General features: G+C 41.3%; 2 protein-coding genes across 4 annotated transcripts in view; one reads left to right on the plus strand and one right to left on the minus strand.

Moving 5' to 3' along the window:
- wdsub1 (WD repeat, sterile alpha motif and U-box domain containing 1) lies at positions 1 to 11,897 on the plus strand. 3 transcript variants are annotated; one of them, XR_005442195.1, is made up of 14 exons: positions 1 to 86; positions 1,976 to 2,387; positions 2,734 to 2,921; positions 4,300 to 4,386; positions 5,019 to 5,112; positions 6,019 to 6,052; positions 6,181 to 6,221; positions 7,936 to 8,036; positions 8,177 to 8,194; positions 8,670 to 8,696; positions 8,863 to 9,042; positions 10,380 to 10,514; positions 10,667 to 10,898; positions 10,958 to 11,897. XR_005442195.1 is itself a non-coding variant. In XM_038701269.1 (13 exons), exons 2-13 carry the CDS (start codon positions 1,990 to 1,992, stop codon positions 10,816 to 10,818), a joined length of 1,455 nt encoding a protein of 484 aa, XP_038557197.1. In that variant the 5' UTR covers positions 1 to 86; positions 1,976 to 1,989; the 3' UTR covers positions 10,819 to 11,897. The 3 variants fall into 3 exon arrangements, 2 of the variants coding, with proteins under 2 accessions (XP_038557197.1, XP_038557198.1); XM_038701269.1 differs by having other exon boundaries at positions 10,667 to 11,897; XM_038701270.1 differs by lacking the exon at positions 1 to 86 and adding an exon at positions 227 to 399 and having other exon boundaries at positions 10,667 to 11,897.
- The window catches only part of LOC119890162 (protein TANC1-like), a 27,665-nt gene continuing 19,531 nt past the window's right edge, over positions 11,701 to 19,834 (minus strand). The window contains exons 15-26 of the mRNA XM_038701268.1: positions 19,516 to 19,752; positions 19,014 to 19,223; positions 18,747 to 18,828; positions 17,248 to 17,381; positions 17,041 to 17,164; positions 16,767 to 16,942; positions 16,029 to 16,161; positions 15,606 to 15,635; positions 15,430 to 15,521; positions 15,140 to 15,286; positions 14,032 to 14,132; positions 11,701 to 13,883 (exon numbers count right to left, since the gene is read on the minus strand). Of these exons, the coding sequence (XP_038557196.1) occupies positions 12,527 to 13,883; positions 14,032 to 14,132; positions 15,140 to 15,286; positions 15,430 to 15,521; positions 15,606 to 15,635; positions 16,029 to 16,161; positions 16,767 to 16,942; positions 17,041 to 17,164; positions 17,248 to 17,381; positions 18,747 to 18,828; positions 19,014 to 19,223; positions 19,516 to 19,752 (2,823 nt within the window). The 3' untranslated portion in view covers positions 11,701 to 12,526. The remainder of the gene's footprint in view (positions 13,884 to 14,031; positions 14,133 to 15,139; positions 15,287 to 15,429; positions 15,522 to 15,605; positions 15,636 to 16,028; positions 16,162 to 16,766; positions 16,943 to 17,040; positions 17,165 to 17,247; positions 17,382 to 18,746; positions 18,829 to 19,013; positions 19,224 to 19,515; positions 19,753 to 19,834) is intronic.

Below are 19,834 nucleotides of genomic sequence, written 5' to 3' on the forward strand. Positions count from 1 at the left end.
GTGACGTAACCCGCTTACGTCACGGTCAGCTGTGCGATGAGGAAGTAAACATTAATTCAAGTGGACGGACAACGCGACGGAGAAAGGTACAACACACTGCTGTAGTTAGATGTAGATAGCGTTACAATTACATTTTATTTTATTTACCGTCTGAGTTTGTGTGCGTTGAGGTGTTTTGTCACCGTTTTTTCGCGCTGGTGAACAATATTTGATTTTAGGAATTAGCTTCTCGGCTCTGCCGCACCGTTAGCTTTCGAGCCTTAGCTACAGTAATGTTAACAACACATTTTCTTGGTGTCTTAGTCTTGGAGTTTCCATATTTAAAAAGGACATCTATAGCCTATGTGCCTTTTTCCTGGTCTGCTGTTGAACTTGAACGAGCCATTTGGAAAGTCTGAGGTGCTGCACAGATGGACACATGGACTAAATTATAACAAAAGCGAACTAGTTACTGTTGAGGGCAGTGCCCTAGACTTGAAACTTTGACTCCAGTCAAACCTAAAGAAAATAGTATTAAGACTTAACTTTTTTGAGATTTGACCCCCTGAAGACTTGACTTGAGGAATAAAAGTAACAAAAAGATAAGATAAATGTCTAAACTTTTAACCTGATGAAATCCCTGAACAATTAAAAAAAAGTCTTATTTAATTAATCCCACGTGCAATAAGTGCTCTTAATTAAAAAAATAAACTGTCTCTTGGTTCCCTGCACAGCTTAGCAAGATATTTTTCTTATCGTTACTCTTTGGGTTGCAGCTTTTGTTGCTTTTATCGCAACACCCATTGTCTTATTATGAACTGTATAGACATAGTTCAGCCCTTTCATGTTAATGTTTCACGTTTGTGTTTTATGCCTCTAAAAGAACTTCCTCTTGTGGGTCAATAAAGATCTGAAAAGAAATAGACAATGACAGGCAGGCCTAACTTAGCTAATTATCTTGAGTGTTCAGTTAGACCTGTGTATTCATTGGGGTGAGGTCTCAGCTTCATGATACATTAACCAACTTAACCAAATGTTAAAATGCTGCAACTAACAATAAAAAAAAAGTAAAAAATTCAGTCCATTAAATTGTCAGAAAATAGTTTTGACAGGTGCCGCTGCACAATCTCTAAAAGCCCAATGTGGTGTCTTGTCTTGTTTTGTCTGTCCAGAAATCTAAACCTGTCAAGCAGGTGTGGACAAGACAGCAAGGGGAAAAGGCCCAAAATGCTGATGATCACGCAGACAGAACAGTTCAGTTATTTAATTGCAAAGTGATGATACTTAAGCCTATAAACAACTATAACAAGTCCAGACAGAAGCAGTACAGAATTCACTAGTAAACAGGAATACGGCAGGTAAAAGTGACAGGCAGGTACAGATTAGGGTTCGAGTGGCTCGAAAGTAAAGGCACGAAGCAACATTGGTGATCAGACCTAGAGCAGGTGGAGATGGGTTGGTATACATACTGTGGGGGGTGATTGGGGAGTGAGGTGACAGGGAGCGGTGGGGCAGTCTGTGGGCATCTGGTGGATGGATGGAGAATGGCAAGTCTGGATAGTTCCTAAGAAATGCACAGGACAGACGGGCAGACTGAGTTAAATAAAAACTACTTATATTCAATTTACATAGATAAAAACCAAATTCTCATCTTTGAGAAGCCGGAAAATGCAAATGTTTGGGCTTTTTAATGATTGGAGTTTCTGATAAAACTCAACAGACTTAGTATCATTAGTTTCAGCTTTAATGCGGTGTACGGTTAATGATCAGCATATTGACTTGCAATTTGTTTATCAAGACTTGTGACAGGACCCACTCCAAAAGATTTAAAACTGCTCTTGTTGAGGGAACAATGTGAGCTAATGAGGAAGGAATATAAAATTAGTTAAATAATGTATTCTTATGTGTTTTTCGATGCTGTTTGAAATATATTCCTATATCATGTCTCTGTGAGCCATTTTCTCCTTTCCCATCATTCCCTCTCTGTGAACTATAGGACCGGCTCTCCAAATGACGTCTCTGATTTGCACGTTACAAGACCACGGAGACGATGTCAACTGGTGTGCTTTCTCTGCCAAACTGTTAGCCACATGTTCTGGGGACAAAACTCTCAGGATATACAACACCCATGACTTCTCAGAGCTGCCCTTTTCACCGCTGTCAGGACATGGCTACAGCGTGCACTGCTGCTGCTTCAGCGCCTGCGGACAGTTCCTTGCGTCATGTTCGACTGACGCCACCACACTGGTCTGGTCCATGGACACGGGTGAGATCGAGGCCGTCCTGGAGCATCCTGGTCGCAGTCCTGTGAGGACCTGCGCTTTCTCTCCGGACTCTGCCCACCTTGTTTCAGGTGCTTCTAATGGCACTTTAGCTCTGTGGGATTTCTCCTCCAAACAGCTGCGCAGGTAGAGTTGACAAGTTACATTTTTATAGCGCAGAAACAATTAGTCGAACAACATCATTTGCAAAAATGTTGTCATAGGTTTGATTTTTAGCTCACTATGTTTTGATATTTTATAGGCTAAATGACTGCTAGATTAATTGGACAAATACTCAGCAGATTAAGTGATAATTAATATAATTTGGTTATTGCATTGGCCCATTACTTATAGAAATACAGCACAGCACAAGTCTCTCATATCTTGACAGAAGGAGCTGAAAACCTCTGCAAAAACTCTCCCGACGTTGTTATACCTGAACAATGTGCCTATTTAATGCAGCTGCTGCTGCTTTTGTGTTGTGCTTGTGTAGGACCGGAGCAGTGAATGACACAACACTGGTAGCTTGCTCCTTCAGCCCCTGCAGTCAGGTGTTCATGACCGGCTCCACCTATGGAGACCTCCGTCTGTGGGACCTGGACCTGAACCAGCTCCATGCAGAGAAAAATGCCCACGACCTGGGGGTCACCTGTTGCACCTTCGCTCCCAGCATCCTCAGTGGTGAGAACCATTGCTGTGCTCTGACCATTTATCAACTGCTCTGTGGGACACGGCCTAGTCAGGTGTTTCTGGCAGAAGAAGAAATCCTAACAATAAAATGAGTGTTATTAAATTAAATATACTTATTTTTCATTTTTGTTGCATACATTTTTTGGGAAAGAGTCCCTCACATCTGATAATTAAAAAGTTTGGCCGAGATGTGAAGAGGCAGGATATTTTACAGTTAAATTAGAATGAATAACTTTAAATAAAATATATATATATATATATATATATATATATATATATATATATACAGGTATTTATATAAGTATAAACCTGAAATTAAGAAAATTAAGGGTCAACTGTACATGACACTGCAGCCTATAAAACTTGCTTTTGCATATTTGTCGACATATATACTGATATCACTGTAATAATGTCAGCCTGCTGGAGTTGGGTTTTACATAAAGCCCGCATGTCACCTCGTTACAGTATCCTACATCCTGTCACATTCTTCAGACAAATACTGAAAAAGTCATCCTTTATAAAACACGAAGGTGGTGGTATAACTCCTAAAATCCACTGACTCCGGCTACGGCGCGTTACGGCTGCGCCATGGTTGCAGGAGCTAATTGTGGCCATTATAGTCAATTCTTGTGAGTCCACCAGATGGGCCGCAGCGTGTCCCAGAAGTGGCTCTCCGCTCCGCTCCACAGAGAATAGGTAGCAGGTACCTGCTGCTATTTTTGACGCAAGCCGGGTCAAGCAGTACAGAGCAGATCGAACCAGGCAGGAAATCAGAGACAGAACGGCAAAGAGAATCCGGGCAATATTCAAAATAAAACACCCTGTGGAGACTCCCGTTCGTAAAACAACAATAAACACGGTTAAAACAGACACAAAAAGAAATCATTTAACTATGTAGCCTACTAAATCACAGTGGAAGCACAAAATACAAACACTAATTACCAAATCCACAAAATCTAAACATGTCAACAAAATCAGGCAGGCAAAATGCTCCTTGTGGGAAATGCAGTCTGAAGTTGACAGAATAAAACGGGGTCACAGAGAGCTGTGAAGAAGGCAGTAGAAGCACAAAAATATAAAATTAATAACAAGTCAGTAACGTGGGGCAGGCTGCACGGTGCTGAAACGCTTCGGTGCCGTAGCCGGAATCACTGGATTCCTGGAGTAAGAGTGTAATTGTGGTAATATTGATATCCACCCTTCCCTAAGGTTTGTCAGAATCCTGTCAGTGGTGTCAGTGATGTTGTGTGTTATCAACAGAAACGTGACGCACAGCTGATGTGTTTTGCCTCTGTCTAATTTCACTGTTGGGGGAAAATAACATATATTTCCGATTTCTTTGGTGTAATGCAATGTTTGTTTCTTTTAGGTGGTCAAGTTGTGCAGTTTCATCTGGCATCATGTGGGCAAGACAGTCTCCTCAAGATCTGGACCATTAACAAGTTCTACTCTGGAGGTAGAGTGACATATCTTTACAAGCTGGAATATCTATCTATCGATCGATCAGTATTTAGACAGTGGCTAATTTACTCTGTGTTGGAGAAACTCCACTCCGCACATACTGTAGTTGTCTAGACTAGAGACAACTCTGAGGCTGAATATTGATGTGTGCAGTTTCTGTATCAATTAACTTCAATCTGATTACAGCCCTCAGAGGCACAGCCCTTCATCTGTGTAACTGGTTTGTAATATATCAGCACCAATAAATCAAGGCAAATCACTGGTGCTGCGAAATAAAAGTACATTGTCTTTTAATTAAATCCAGAGTACCTGCCTGTTCAACCTTTTTTCCCCCTCTGTTTTTCAGGCTATTTATTGTTTGTATTTATGCACAGATTTGGCAAATTAAATGTCCTCACTTTTCTGCGTTCAACAACTCCCCTTCTTTCTTTCTGTCTTTTTGTCTCTCACTTTTTTTGGTGGATTTTTTATCAAGGCAACATTAACATTCATCACTCGCAACACAATCCAGTCTTCATTAAAAAAAGTCCTAACTGTTGAATGGCTTACTGGTCAGTTTGACATCTGTCAGAGGGGAATAGTTGACTCATTTCTGTGTGTGACTGCAGTTGTTTCTCTCTTTTGTAGCCTATAACATGCAGCTCCTGCACACATTGACTGGCCAGTCGGCTCCAGTCCTCTCCTGTGCGTACTCCTCAGATGGGCAGCTGCTTGTGTCTGGGTAGGATCTTAAAGAAGGATAAGAATATTGGTTTACCTTTCTGTCAACCATTTACCAAAAGCTTATTTCAAGTTTTTAGATAGATTTCTTTTTTTTCCGGGCAGCCAATATTTTCTGTCTGTGGCAGCGCAGTATGAAAATTAACTTGCAGGGACTAAAACTTGCTTGAAATATGTAACCCAGCACAGCTATCATTCACTCATCTTTACTTTTTGGTTAAGTTGTGTTAATATTGCATGGTAATGTTATTTTAAAGAGTGAGTTTGTGACAAATGCACCACTGCCCAGTGGCTGTTCAGGAGATATAGCAAAGGTTGCTGTTTGCACCAACAGCAAGGAAACACTTTCCCATCTGCATTATCACACACTAAAAACACAACTCTGACAACAAAAATAAAAAATGATACAATTTTCACTGTGATGTAAGTATTGCAAACCAATTACTTCCTGGAATGTAAGAAAATATCAAAAATATTTTAGTACACTTACATAAATCATGTAAATTGGGTTGGAACATGCAAAACCACTTGTTTGTTCCTTTTTTAACCATCTTGATTCCCTCAAGAAAATTCACAAGTAATTGCTGGAGCTGCAAACCATATGCTAAATCCATATTTCACATCAATCTCTTGATCATAAATGGATCAATATCAATCTCTTGATCTCTTGATCTATTTAGGATCAAGAGATTGATGTGAAATATAGATTGTTTGCCTGGCTGTATAAGTAGGCCACACAACTATAAGAGTGCAGTACTTAAGTTGAACCACTGGAGGGAGACATGGATTGCTTAATTCTTCATAAGTGACTGTGGATCTGAGCATGCTATAACAAATAGTTTGTTATTTAAAATATTCCTCTCAATAAATAATCAATATCACAATTTTATATTTTGATATCCTTTAGCTCTGTGGACAAAACTGTTACAGTCTATGATGCTGTAAGTACCTCTATTCTTTGTTGATTTACATGGCAGTAAAAGGATTTACCATATACTTAAATTATATACGGCTCCATTCATAAGATAACAGTCATATTTGTTTTGTGTTACACTTTGTCTGTTTGCAGAAAAATGCAGTTTTGCTTTACACATTGAAGCAGCATGAGAGGTAAATACTCATTTCCTCATGTGGTTAAGTTTTGTTTGCTGGACTTGCTCAGTGAATATTAGCCTGAATTTGTAAAAGTCCCAAAGTAAATTAATAAATGTTCCTCTTATCTTACAATATAATGTGTATAAGTAGTTATATAATTTAATGTCCTTTCACATATTTGTATCTTTAAAAAAATCTTGTATTGAGAGAATGTAGTGACAATATTTAAATCTTCAATATTTAAAAACATATTTTATCAAAATTATAATTGTGTTTTTCTGGTAAAACATTTGAAACCAATAATTTGTATTTCTCACTCCTGGATGTTGTTTGTGCGGAATTCCTAAAAGAGGTCTTTCACAGGTTCTTTTGGTTGCTGGTGGTAACTATTCTGTTTACAAATATACACAAGTTCAGTCTCTCTTTAATAAAGATATTTTGGGGGAAAATCTACTGCAAGATGCTTTGCAATGCGAACACTTAAAACAAACAAAAAAACAGGTATTGGTGGTATATTAAGCTATTCTGGACCTAATTTATTTAGTTCCTCAATTCCACTGGACAAATATGATGAGACGTCAGATGGATATATTTCCACTCTGGTGTTATTTAGTTTTGAAAGCACAAATTGTTCAGTCATATAAAACATGAGCAGTAAATGTCATTTCCAAAATAAATCACTTGTCGGGAAATCAGAGACACCACACATAGTCCATTTAATTGATTATGACCCAATATGGTCACAAACCATGCCTTTAGCATTTTTATAAAAAGGGGGGACTTTTATCACTCCGTCTCTTCCCCTTAAACGCACACATAAGCCACAGCTGAATGATCGCACTTGCAAGCTATTTATAAGTCCATCAAGCCACCTGTGATTGAAAGGCAGAAAGCTCACTTTCTTTCGATGGGGAAAATGAAAGACTTATTGGGAAAGCGCTAGCTGAAGTGGAGGTAGATGAGGCAAGTTGAGAAGTAGACGAGAGAAAGTGGATAAATGGCAAAAAAGTAAATCATAACATTTGACAAAATACCTCCAGGAAACTGACTTTAGACACACTGGTAGTATAGCAATATGAGAGCATCTTGAAGTTGGGTTTGTGCATGTCTTTCTCTAAATTCTTATCGGAGGTTTTATGAGACGTTGTTTGAAGCCAAACAGCTTTTGTGGATCAACATTTCCGAGCAAATCTAGCTCAGGTTTTAGAGAGACTGTCCTCATTAACTTTGACAATCTTGACTTGTCTGAAAATCTGATGCTTATTTAGATCTTCAATGTGGTAAGCCATCACTGAATTTGCCCTCTGACGGAGAACATTTCCATCCCTGCAACATATTTAGGTCTGGTATTGAGCCATAGTGCCCACCTTTTAACCCTGTAAGAGTCAAACTGTAGCCCCAGATCTTCAGACAGGGACATTACAGCTAATAAGAAGCCCAGGACAAAGAATTGGGGCTTTTGGCTTCAGGTTCTCAATGCTTTGAATGGACCTCTAATGCTCACAGAATTATTATCATACTTTTTTACAGATTTGGTGCTATGTGTATTTAAAAAAAACATTCTTGTTCTTTTACTTTGTCTTTATAATTAATATATTAGGACTCAGCGATTTGCCGTTGTGTGATAGATCTCTTTGGAAACATTTTTTTTCTTTCTGTTATTATACAGAGTAAGTTACACCTCAGTGTTAACAGACCGACACCAGGTGATTACTGTCCTCTGCTGCAGGTACGTGACGGCATGCTCTTTCTCTCCAACTACACCACTAATTGCTACAGGATCTATGGATAAGACTGTAAACATCTGGAGGCTGGAGGACGGATGCAGTGGTGGGAAACACACACACACACAGACACACACACTACTCCAAAGAGTAACATTTATATTTTGATGATTTATTGCATTTGTTTTGACTTGCAATCTATTTTTGTGTCTGCCTCCTTTTCTGCACCTTGCGTCCAATGGAAAGGCGGGAAGTCGTTGCCTGGTTAGTTTTCTTTTTATCTTGCACATTGTGTTTTTTACGTTGCCAAATGTACACTAAACAACCGCAAACAGTACAGGAGCAGTCATAGACCAGGTTTTATTGCTCCTGTTTTCATTCCCAGGTGGCGTTCTGTTTGCCAGCTCTGAAAATCGGCAGAAAATCTTGAAGATGCTGTATATGTATTTTCACTTAATATGTTCTGTTCTAAGAAAGATGAATGTCATTTGTAGTCCCTTCAATCTTTAGCAGTCTTATTTTATTGCACCTCAATACTAGAAGCTTTTATTTCATCCGTGCGCTGAGATGTGTTAAACTAGTTTCAGCTGGTGGTGAAGGACACAGATGTTGTGTACAAGAGGGCTCTCTTTTTCCTTAATCACTCTTCAGTCTGTTGCGAGTTTGCTCAGAGATTGCATTGCTCATGTTTACGGTTGCTCCTTCCTTTTTTTTCTTTTTTCTTTTTTTTTACTTTCAGAGAAGTCTGCTCTGACATCAAGTGAAGGTAAGAAGGAAGAAAATGAATGTTACGCTGGGGTGCCTGTAAAAATTATCAGTGCAGTTCCTTAAATGAGACACCAGGATAGCCTGCATGGGGAATACTTGGCCATTTATCAGAAGGTGCTGCAGCTGCCGGGGACCGACCGTCTTGCTTTGACTCGCCCTCTCAGGGAGAACCTCAGCGGGCCGATCAAAGCTGCTGGTCAGCGATTGGTCGGAGGATGATGTGTCAGCGTGGCTGGTGGAGGAAGGCCTCGGGGGGTTGGTGGACAAATTTGTGGCTAACAACATAGATGGGACAGAGCTGCTAAGTCTCACCAAGGAAACACTGGCATCAGAGATGCACATAGGTGAGGAAGACGAACATCACACACAGCTCAGCCGGTCCACTGCAATAATCTCTCATAGTCCTAATTCTTGCTTTTGTCAAAAATTTAAGAATATAAACCCGGTTTTATGGGTATTACACGCCTGGTCTCTTGTTAGAATGAACACAGAAATGTGTGGATTAGGATTTTTGTACATGTACATGGATAAAAGAAGACATTAAATTAAAGTAAGGGTGAAGAAATGAATGTTGATGGGGTTTTTACTCGGCAAGATTATATAATATTAGGCTGGACTGCAAAAGTACTCAGCTTTGGGGCTTCAGCAGTTTTGACTTTAATCTGGAGCACTTCATCAGTTACATAACCCAATCCCCATAAGGTATAAAGTGGATTTATACCTAATATCATTAGGCCTTCTTGGTTATTTCCAAGTCTGTCTGAAATTTATGTTAACCAGACTTTATATTCCTGACTTTTTCTGCAAGATTTGCAACCACAAGGCTGAAGTAGGAGTGTTATGTTGTTGATGTCAGTCAGTCTCAGCTAGGCCAATATTCGTCATTAGTAGTTGTCAGCAAATGTTTGTTGTTTTGCCATGCCGTCATCTCCATCCCACAGTCGCTGTCAATCACTCCTCAGTTTGCACAGCTTCAGTGGTGGGACAGCTTGTGTCCACATTGTTCTGCTTTTAGTTAACGTAGCACGGATCCCACCTTTTCATCACAACTAATTCAGAGAAGAGTATTGAGGAGAAACGTGCTTTTGTTTTCCACTGCAATGAAAGAAACAGGCATATTTTTCAAAGGTGGGAGTGAAATCAATAAGTGAGCTTTCCTTCTAAAGAGGCAGCATAACAAAATGTAACACAATGTACCATAAAGTGTATCAGGGAGTCTACACAGTATTTTGTGCTCAGCTCTAGTTAGCGCTTTATTTTATGAGAGCATTCATTTTTATATGTTAATAAATGCTTCTAATAACGCAACAGATATGCTCAACAGTGTTTCTCAAACAACAGTATTCAAATTGAAATGCCCTTGAGTGCCAGCTTAGTATTTAACTTCGAATTGGACAGACAGTCAGCAGACATGGTCTGCTCCCTCCATCTTCACTCTCACCCACGCTCACATTTGCCATCCAAGAGTGAAAAGCGCTAAACGCAGGAATAACAAATGCTCAGAACCTTGATATTATTGTGTATGTTAGTGTTTGTCAGATCAGCTTGTTCCACATGATGCTCCAGTGATTTCTTTTGTAATTTCAGCACACAAAGTCTTGTCTGTTTTCTTTTCTGCCACATGTACTTATTCTCTTGCTCGTGTCTGTGTGTGTCTGTGTGTGTCTGTGTGTGTGTATAGAGTCAGTAGGCCTGCGCAGTAAACTCCTGAGGAAGGTGGAGGAGCTGAAGAGTGATTCAGTGTGTTCAGGCATTCCTGATGAGTTCCTTTGTCCAATCACCAGAGAGCTAATGAGGGAACCAGTCATTGCTGCTGGTATGCAAAGATCACAGCTTTTCCTCCTTACACAATTTACATATAATGACAACATTTAAGTTCATGAACTCATCAGACACAGACTCCAAACTTTTGTTTCTTCAATGGATTTGTTTGTTTAATTTGAGTGTACTGTGGACATCTCCGAACAGATGGATACTCATATGAAAGAGAGGCCATCGAGAGCTGGATCAACACCAAGAACCGTTCCAGCCCTATGACCAACCTCCCCTTACTGACAACTCTGCTCACCCCTAACCACACGCTGAAGATGGCTATTGGTCGCTGGAAGACCACCAACTAGCATCCGAAAAGACCTCTGTGCCCTAAATATTGTCCCTAAAGTAGACAGAAACCAGAATCGAGTGTTCCCAGGGATGCTACAGCATTTCAAGGACAGGTGTGTCTGACTTTCTTTACTGGCAAGCTGCAATTTTTGACCGCTGGGGAGCAGGAAGGCAAACATGTAAACATAAATGTACTGGCCAAAATGCTAGTAATCAGTTACAGATACCGTGCAATATTGATGTCACAGGGATATAAAGCGGCTGTAATCAATATTTTTATACTAACAAAGCTTTATAGTGAGTTTCAGGTATTTTGAGCTGTCTGGCCCACAACTTGACTGTTGTGGTGGACTTCTCACTACGCTCATAATACCTATTATAATGGTGAAAATGTCTGAAAGCTACATGAGCTACAGACTGGAGTGTTGATTTGCAGTTGGATCAGCAATACTAACAACCCATAGAAATTAGCTTAAAGCTGAACAGAGCTTTAATTGAACATTATTAATGTTACTTACTGAAAACACTATTTGCACTATCTGCAGTTAAGCATTACATGTGCATGTCTTTGGATTGTCTGAGCATTGCAAAGCCTTGCTTATTACAAACCCTGTGGGAATAGTTCTTGGCTAAAGTGGTTTAGGGTTGTGTTTCTTGTACAAACAAACATCCAGCTTTAAAAGAAATTAATGACATTAATGAAGGCATTTTTGCAATATTCAGAAATTGATTTGTCCACATTTTTATACAAGTACTTTATTCTCATGGCTTGGTTAAATGTCAGTTTTGATAACTTAGGTTGTACTGAGAAAGACCTCTTATTTATCCATACACACTCTGAAGCTTAGGCAACATTTTCTGGATTATACTGTGAAAGAAGTAGATGTAGAAATATAGTCCTCCATTAATATTTTATTATACCACAATAATCATGTGGTAACATTCTGCAATCCATAGTATAACTGTAAAGTGTATATGACAACTATGGACATATACAGCAATGTAAGAAGTCTCTTAAGATTTGTTATCCTCAACTGTTGCTCGTGTAAATGCTCTCTCTGTGTGTCCAAATAAATCAATAAACACTTCATATGAATGTCTTCTGCTATGCAAAAATAAATAACATGGATATTGAAGCCATCAATTCAATATTAGATTTTGACAAGAAGTTTCCAACAATGTCATGTACAGTGCCATTTTTATCAAATGTACCAAGAAAAAGAATCTCAAGTACACAAAGTGATTTCTTTTGAAGCCTGTAATTCTGACAGATAACTACTTACAGGGAAATATATCATCTGCAAATATAGTGTACACCGTACAAATATAAATGTTATTTAAAAGACACTTGACAATAGAAATGGTCATATCCTGCAACTAACAGCATGAGGTTGTTTTATATTCATGCACAAAGCTTTCTTTGACTTCTATACTGTATTTGATATAATAAATTTAAAGTTTAGACAATATACTACTTATGTTTTTAAATCCCTACTTAAGGTATGTCTGGTTTTCTTGAATACACTAGTGTAGCTGTAGACATGTAAGCAAAAGCATAGTAGCCTGAGTTGAACACTGGTTCTAGATTGTAAATGCAGGGCAGCAGCATAACTCTACGAAACAGGCTCAGGGAAGGGAGCCACACTCAAACCAGTCTCCCTTGCTACCTTATGTGGGACATAGTTTGTTGAAAACAGCCTGTATCTGTGCTTTGATAAACTATATTCAGACGTTGGACTCTATAAATGAGCGTTTGGGTTTGATGGGAGCCATATGCAGAGCCGGGTTGTCTCTCGTTAAGCTCGCCTGTCTGTGCCTCCCATCGGGGAAGCGTAGCTGGGAGGATGCCGTGCCTCTGGCCTCTCGCTGGTGGAGCCGCTCTCCAAATTCCCTGCCCTGCTGCTGGCTGTTTGCCTGACTTCCAGAGAGCTGCTCCTGGAATGAAGCGCGTTTGAACTCATTGTTGAACCCTTGAAACTCCATTACGGACATACTGAAACTCTCCACCCCTCCTCCTCCTCCCTGCCGGCTCAGGCCAGAGGTCAGCTGGCCCTGGACTCGCACTGATTTGTCCATTACTCCCATGAAGGGCCGGGGCTTTAGCTCAGGTTTTGTCTTGAAGCTACCACTGCTCTTGATGGGGCATGGGGTGTCCGACACCTGCTGCCTGCCGCCGTCTGATAGGTTTCCACTAGAGGCCTGACTGGAGCTGGAGCCCCTTGAGCCTGCTGTTCCTCCTCCTCCACCACCCTCCCTCCTAACCTCCATACCAGACCCCAGAGCAAGAGCCAGGCCATCCAGAGCCGCAGAGTGGGTGGAGAGTCTATCAGAGCCCCTGGAAAAGCTGGAGGAGCGGGGCTGGTACATCTGGAGAGGCCCAGGTGGGGATGAGCTGTTGGGGGACATGGGGTGAAAATGCTCCGTGGGGCTGTGTCCAGAGTGTTCATTGGCCGATCCAGGGCCGATGTCAATACCCAGCACTGGCGCAGGCCTCAAAGAGGTGGAGATGTGTCTGCCTGGCAGAGGACTGGAGGGGCCACACAGAGAGAGAGGCCTGCCCCCGACTCTGTTCCCTGACTGGAGGGAGTGGCAGTGGTGATGAGTCCTGCTGCCCTGGTTCTGGGTCTGCCTATTCATAGCAGGAACATGCTCAGGCATTTCCACAAACAGTTGGTTCTGCACATATTCCTCTTGAGGGAAACATGGCGACTGATCTGCTAAACCAAAGGCCACACCTCCAGGGAGAGTCCTGTTCGGAGCGTACGGATTCAGAGGCCAAAAGTCTGGACTTTTCCCACACTGCAAACTTGCTTCCTCACCTTCCTCCTTCTCTGCATCAGTCTGCTCTGATTGGATTTGTCTCTCTAGACTTCCTTGTGAATAGACGTCTGTCTCCTCCTCTGTGGCTTGATGGTGGTGGGTGTGAGGGTCCCTGTTGTAACCTTGTGCCATGTTGTTGCTTGATGCCTTCTGATAATGTTTGCATTCCTCCTCTACCCGTACCAGCAGGCGCCGGATCTCCCGGTTAGACGGGGAGAGTCGTGCTGCTTCGTGGAGGTCTGCCAGCGCTGCAGCAAACTGCCTGGGGAGCATGAGAAAAAAAAACCTTAACTTTACAGTGCCACAGAGATGTAGCATCCCAGTTAATTGCTGATTCTCATATGTCTGACTTTCCATTGAGTAAAATGATATTGCTTTGAAATAATATACATTATTTATTATGGTTGTACCTGCTACTCCTCTTGGCACGTGCTCGGGCATAATACGCTTCATAAGACTTGGGTTTGAGTTCCAGGGCTTTTGTTGCAAAGTCCTCAGCTATGCCAAAATCCTGTGTTTTCAGATAGGAAAGTGCATTTAGTTTTTGAATTTCAATGTAAATACCATACACAGCACAGTAACAAACTATGGTCAGCTGTGTGTTTACGTGACCATGTCTGCAAAGCAAACATGTTCCAATCTAATCTGAGCCAATTCCAGTAAAAATAGTGTTTGTGTTTGTATCTTCGTTTTATGGATCTGGAAGATTGAATCCTGTGTAATGAAACAGAACATACGCTGCAATCATTTTTATTGACCAGTGAACAGAGGAAAAGAGAGGAAGAGAAACTGACAGAGAGCAGCTTGTTTTTCTGATGGTTTTTACTGCTCTCATCATCACTTTCAGGTGAGTATTTAACAACACAAATACATTGTGATTCCATCCTTGAGAGTGAGGTCAAAATGGCAACCTTCAATGTGAGATTGTGAGTATTGCTGCTGAATGTTTAATGATGGTATCATGTAGTCTCTCTGCTGGCCCTTACTGCCTGCATTCTGATATAATATGTGGATTTAGCCAGCCCACTCGCACGTCCACTGTAAATAACCCCCTGTAGAGACAGAGAGAAAGAGAGTCCGCTTGGTCTGCCAGAGAGAGTGACCTTATCACATCACATTATCTGCTCCATTATTCATCGGCCACAGTGACCCTAAGGATGGCATTTTTACACAGTCTGTTAGGACGGCTGTCATCACCAGGGTGGGTTCCAAATCTGGCTGCAGGCCACACACATCTATCTCTACACTAACAGCACACAGTTATTCATTATGTCACCACCTGCTTCCAGGTCTTACACGTACATTTTGTTTACCAGGGAGACATGAAATTAGATCTGAAAAGCAGAGATATTTTTACAGTGCTGCTGTCATTATCTTTTTATGTTGATACAGATAAATTATATATCTTATGGAACCATCTACCTCGCCTTGCCAGCCCTCCTGCCATCTCATCAGCGTCAAATGAACCTGCCAGCGTTAAATAGTGTATGAGTAGTTTAATACAGCTGTGGGCCTTACATTGGTTTTCCTGCGGCAGCGGGAAAGGTTTAGATAGAGGGAGACTCGCAGGTCCTTGAGCCCTTTCAGCTCCTCTCCTTGTCCCTCACGAGGTAGCTTCCTCAGGGCGTACTGATATCGCTGGCCTGCCTCCTTCATACGTCCCTTCTGAGTAACACACAGAAAGGAGATAGGGAAGGCCATTTTTGACAGCTAATCCACAAAAACACCTTGTTTGAAGTCTACTACAATAAAAGGTTGCAGGGTTTCCCACACCCTCACACCACACTATAACATTCACCATAACATACCTTGTAAAGTATGTTCCCTTCCTCCATAAGCTTCTGCAGCAGGATGAGGAGAATGTCTGGTTTGGAGGAAGCCATAGCCCATGTAGCATGACCTGATGGAGGGGTACAAATATTTATCTTTCTATTATATGTCTCACCTAGTCTCTTTTACTTTGTGTCTTACATAAATCATGTACCTGATCGATCATGTGGAGCCGTTTTGTAGCCTTCCAGTTGATGAAGGAGAGCAACAGAGGATGGAGAAGGAGAGAGGGAGTTATAGGAAGTGGATGTAAAACTGCTGGTGCTGCAGGATAGAGTGTAACAATATACTGTATGGAAGTAAAATGGGCAAATGTAAAGGAATATAAATGCAGAGTGTACAGGTGTAAAAGTCTAGCACATACATACAAATATATACAAGAGAGCTAAGTCTTCATTGATTGGTTGAAGTCAGATAGAATAGTCAGTTTAGCCAGAGAGGTGTTGATTCAACTTTATGCTCATTTAAGAGGATGTACTGCAGTTTGTGGAGCTGTTTAAATAGGTGGGTGCTATGTGTAATGATAATAATAATAATAATGATAGCTGTAGCACTTTTTAAAACATGGTAATTATACCCATCTTGGATCCCTTCTTAAGCAGTGAGGCCACTAGGGCCGGGTTCTGGCAGCCAGTCGTCCGGTCTGAACCTCTGGCACCGTTGTTATCAGCTCTCTCCAGCACTGCTCCATGTTCCACCAGGCAATGCACCTGGCCGTGCGTGGAATAATAACAACATATTATATTTATATTTAAAAGGTAAATTATTAGATATTTAAATCATTTGGTCTTTATACACTTTATGCTTGACTACATTAGCAACAACGCTGTCTGCCCCTTTTTCATCCTGAATGATTTTGGAAGATTTTTGATCATCAGATGCCATAGTTTTGATTACTGTCCCGCTGATCAATAGATTACATGAATACGAGCAAAAATGCTCGGTTGAAGTTTCTCCACATGAACTGTGATTACAAATTCACGTCCTGTGTTGTGGATGCAAATGATTATTATTGTTATTTTTAGTGAGTATAATTTATTTAATTTGTCTAAAGTAGCTTAAAATGTGTTTTTGTGAGTGTGAGACAATTATGTATTGTACTTTGCTAATCCTATTTTAACAATTAATATGCTTTGCAGCTAATTGTCAAGTATACACTTCTCAACCAAGGTCTCTTAACTGCAAACTACAGGGGGAAATTTTTTTTGTTTTGGTAAGGAATATTTACAAGTAAATGCAAATAAAAGTATATCAAATAAATCTCTATTTTTCCCCTCCATTGTCAACATCGTCTCAACAACAACATAAAACCCACTGTATCTGCATCCCCGTTTAGGGCAGCTAGGTCAAGAGGAGTCCGTCCCTGTCTATCCGGTTGGTTTACGTCTGCGCCTGCCTCCACCAGAAGCTGCACCACTTCTTTCTGGCCCTTCAGACAGGCCCAGCTAAGTGCTGTCAGCCCCTCCTGATCAGCAGAGGACAGAGAGGCACCTGGGACCACAAACAATACAAATATTGCAGTTAATCTGCAGGTAATATACATTCAGTAAACATGTTAAGATATTAATGGGGCAGGTGGGGACTCTCACCTTTTGACAGCAAGAGTTCAACAGTGCTTGTATGGCCCTCAGAGGCAGCCAGCATCAGTGCAGTGCGACCGGGCTTGTCGCTGACGTTGATATCTGCACCTTGTTTCAACAGCAACTCTGCTACCTGGGAAAGGGAAGAAAAGTATTTCAATCAATGGGGAAAAAAGACAGAACTGGTCAAATGAAGAACATCCTGTGCCGCCTCACCTGTGTGTGCCCGTGTTTGGTGGCACAAAGCAACGGGCCCATCCCCCTGCGGTTGGGTATCTCCAGGCTTGGCCCCTGCTCCAGGAGGAATGCACACATCTCCATCCTCCCTCTCCCTGCTGCTGCGCTCAGCACTGACAGAGAGTCGGCATAGAGATGAGACGACGAGGCGGAGAAGAATATGTAATTGACACATTTAGGAGAAATGTAGGAGCAGGAATGAGAAACAGAGTGAAAAACAAGGGTGGTTATTTCCATCATGTATTTGATTCTAACACAGGTGTTGTAGCTTTGGGGAATTTGTTGCACCATAACATTTTGCTGAGGCAAAGTTTTAGTACTTTCGGTTTTAATACCGATCTAGATATCTGACAAGAACTAGAGATCAGAATTGCTCAAATGCACTTTCTCTGTCTTGTTCCTCCTCTTCAACAATAAAAGAAAGCAAAAAACAATTATTTCGAAACATAACTGTACACACTAGATAAGCTGCATCCTCCTTAACCAGCCACTGTTACTTTGACAAACGATGATCACAGTGTGCGAGTCCTTCAGGTAATTGCGCAGCTGGGGATAGAGGCAAGGTATTGATGCCTTTCTCTAATCTCCAAGTACCCTTGATAAATGACATCATGTTTCATGTGACCACATGCTTCAGTGAACAAATCAATCGTCTAATACTGCATTTAAAGATAAGTTATTGTCATCTGAGAGACAAAGAAGAAACAAAACTGCCTAGTAGTCTTTGATAAAATAATATTCTTATTAAAGAGAATATTAAAAAGCACTGTATGCACTTAAATCTTGGGTAACTGTATTCCCTAAAAAGAGTGCATATTCCTGGTTAAGTAATCAGACTTATGTCCATGACTGATCATTTTATCTGTGCAAATGGACTGTAATCCAGTGATACTAACACTAAACATAAACATGAAACAAAGCTATAGTACTGTACATGCAAAGGTGAATGTTTCAAAGCCTATTTCGTGCTCTCACTTTTTCCATCTCACCACCAAACTGGACTGTGTAATAGAATTATACCCTAATAGTGCTGTAGAGATACAGGCTTCATCCGACATGCTTTCAGGAAATGGACCTAACAGAATTCTGCAAGCTGCACTATCGCATCTGTGATAGAGGTAAAAGTATTACAATTGAGTAACAGCTGCTTTTTAGATGCTACAAATGCATCTGGGCAAGATATTCTGTGTGATAAACGTGATGTGCAATTTCTGACAAAAACAAAAAAACTATTTACAATCAAATGACCTATTTGATATTAACCAGAGCATCGTGAAATCCTGTTACTGAGCTCCTGCAGCTCCAGTCAAAGAGCTCACTGTGCATTCATATTCAGGTGAATTAGCTGTAACATATGTACAGAGCTAGAATGTGTCTAAAATACAACCACAAAGCCCTTGAGCATGACTCTAGAACCACACTGACGGACAGAAAGAGGTGAGAAATCTAAATTTATCTGACTGATAGGAGAAATTTACCCGTTTCTCCCCAGAGAGAGTCGTGAGCGTCCATCTGCACTGCCAGCTGTTCATCTTTCAAGTCCAGCAAGCTCTTCACCACCTGCAGACAACACAGTTTTACAGTCCTCTGTATTGCTGGCTTGCAGTGCAGAAAGAAAACCAAAGCACCCACAGACAAAAAACCACAACAAAAAAAATGCATCTAATAAATCCTTTACATCATGCAAGGACAGGCACCATGCTCTACATAAAAAAAAAAAAATAGGACCTTGAGCTGATACGTACCTGTGTGTGTCCTACACTAGCTGCAGCTGTAAGCGCCTGCTGCGCTGCCTGTGTTTTCCCAGTCACTGTCTCATTGCTGTGGTGCTGCTGTGGGTCAGTGGGGATCTCTGCTCCCCAATCCTGGCCCAGCAAGATGTTGATGATTTCTGCATGGCCCTTCAGTCCGGCATGGACCAGCGCACACTGGCCACTCTTATCAGCATGGCCCACCTGGCACAGAGGGGTACACAGAAGGACTTACAACACTGGTCCTGGCTGGTGCCTGTAATACGCTGGCCTAGATCAGGCCTGTTTATGTCATCTGTCTCCCAGAATAGATCCTGAAATGGTGGTGAATATGAAACCAGGGCTGTTTAGGGCAGGATATCACTGGTGTAAAGGTTTTGAGAGACAGAGTGTTCTGTCACAGATTTAAATCTGATTTAACCATGGTAATTATACTGGTCACGGCCTCCAAACCCACATTTGAGTCTCTTCCTCTTTGTACAGAAATGACACTGACCTTGGCCCCTTTCTTGCAGAGCAGGCTGACAATGTCGGTGTGTCCTGCAGCGGCAGCCAAACAGAGGGGCGTCATGCCGCTGTCAGTGGTCCCATCTACAGGAGCGCCCATTTCAAGCAGCAGAGCCACCATCTCCACATGCCCCAGGTGGGCGTGGATGGCCAGAATGGGGGCATGTCCTACCACCTCTGTACACCAGGTCACACTGGCGCCACCTAGCATCAACAGACGACTTACCTGCAGGATGAAAAAGATGAAGATCTCTGTAAAGATTATATATTTGGGCTTTTGAGTGTTGTTCTAATGTAGAGCATGTGTA

Source organism: Micropterus salmoides, unplaced genomic scaffold, assembly GCF_014851395.1.
Source record: "Micropterus salmoides isolate LMB-PRFRI ecotype aquatic unplaced genomic scaffold, ASM1485139v1 Ms_hic_scaffold_6, whole genome shotgun sequence".
Classification (NCBI taxonomy): domain Eukaryota; kingdom Metazoa; phylum Chordata; class Actinopteri; order Centrarchiformes; family Centrarchidae; genus Micropterus; species Micropterus salmoides.

Coding starts and splice junctions, on each gene's coding strand:
- wdsub1 (XM_038701269.1), top strand. CDS start 1,990: ATGACGTCTCTGATTTGCACGTTACAAGACCACGGAGACGATGTCAAC. Junction 5,113..6,018: donor GGGCAGCTGCTTGTGTCTGG/GTAGGATCTTAA, acceptor GATATCCTTTAG/CTCTGTGGACAAAACTGTTA. Junction 6,053..6,180: donor CTGTTACAGTCTATGATGCT/GTAAGTACCTCT, acceptor GTCTGTTTGCAG/AAAAATGCAGTTTTGCTTTA.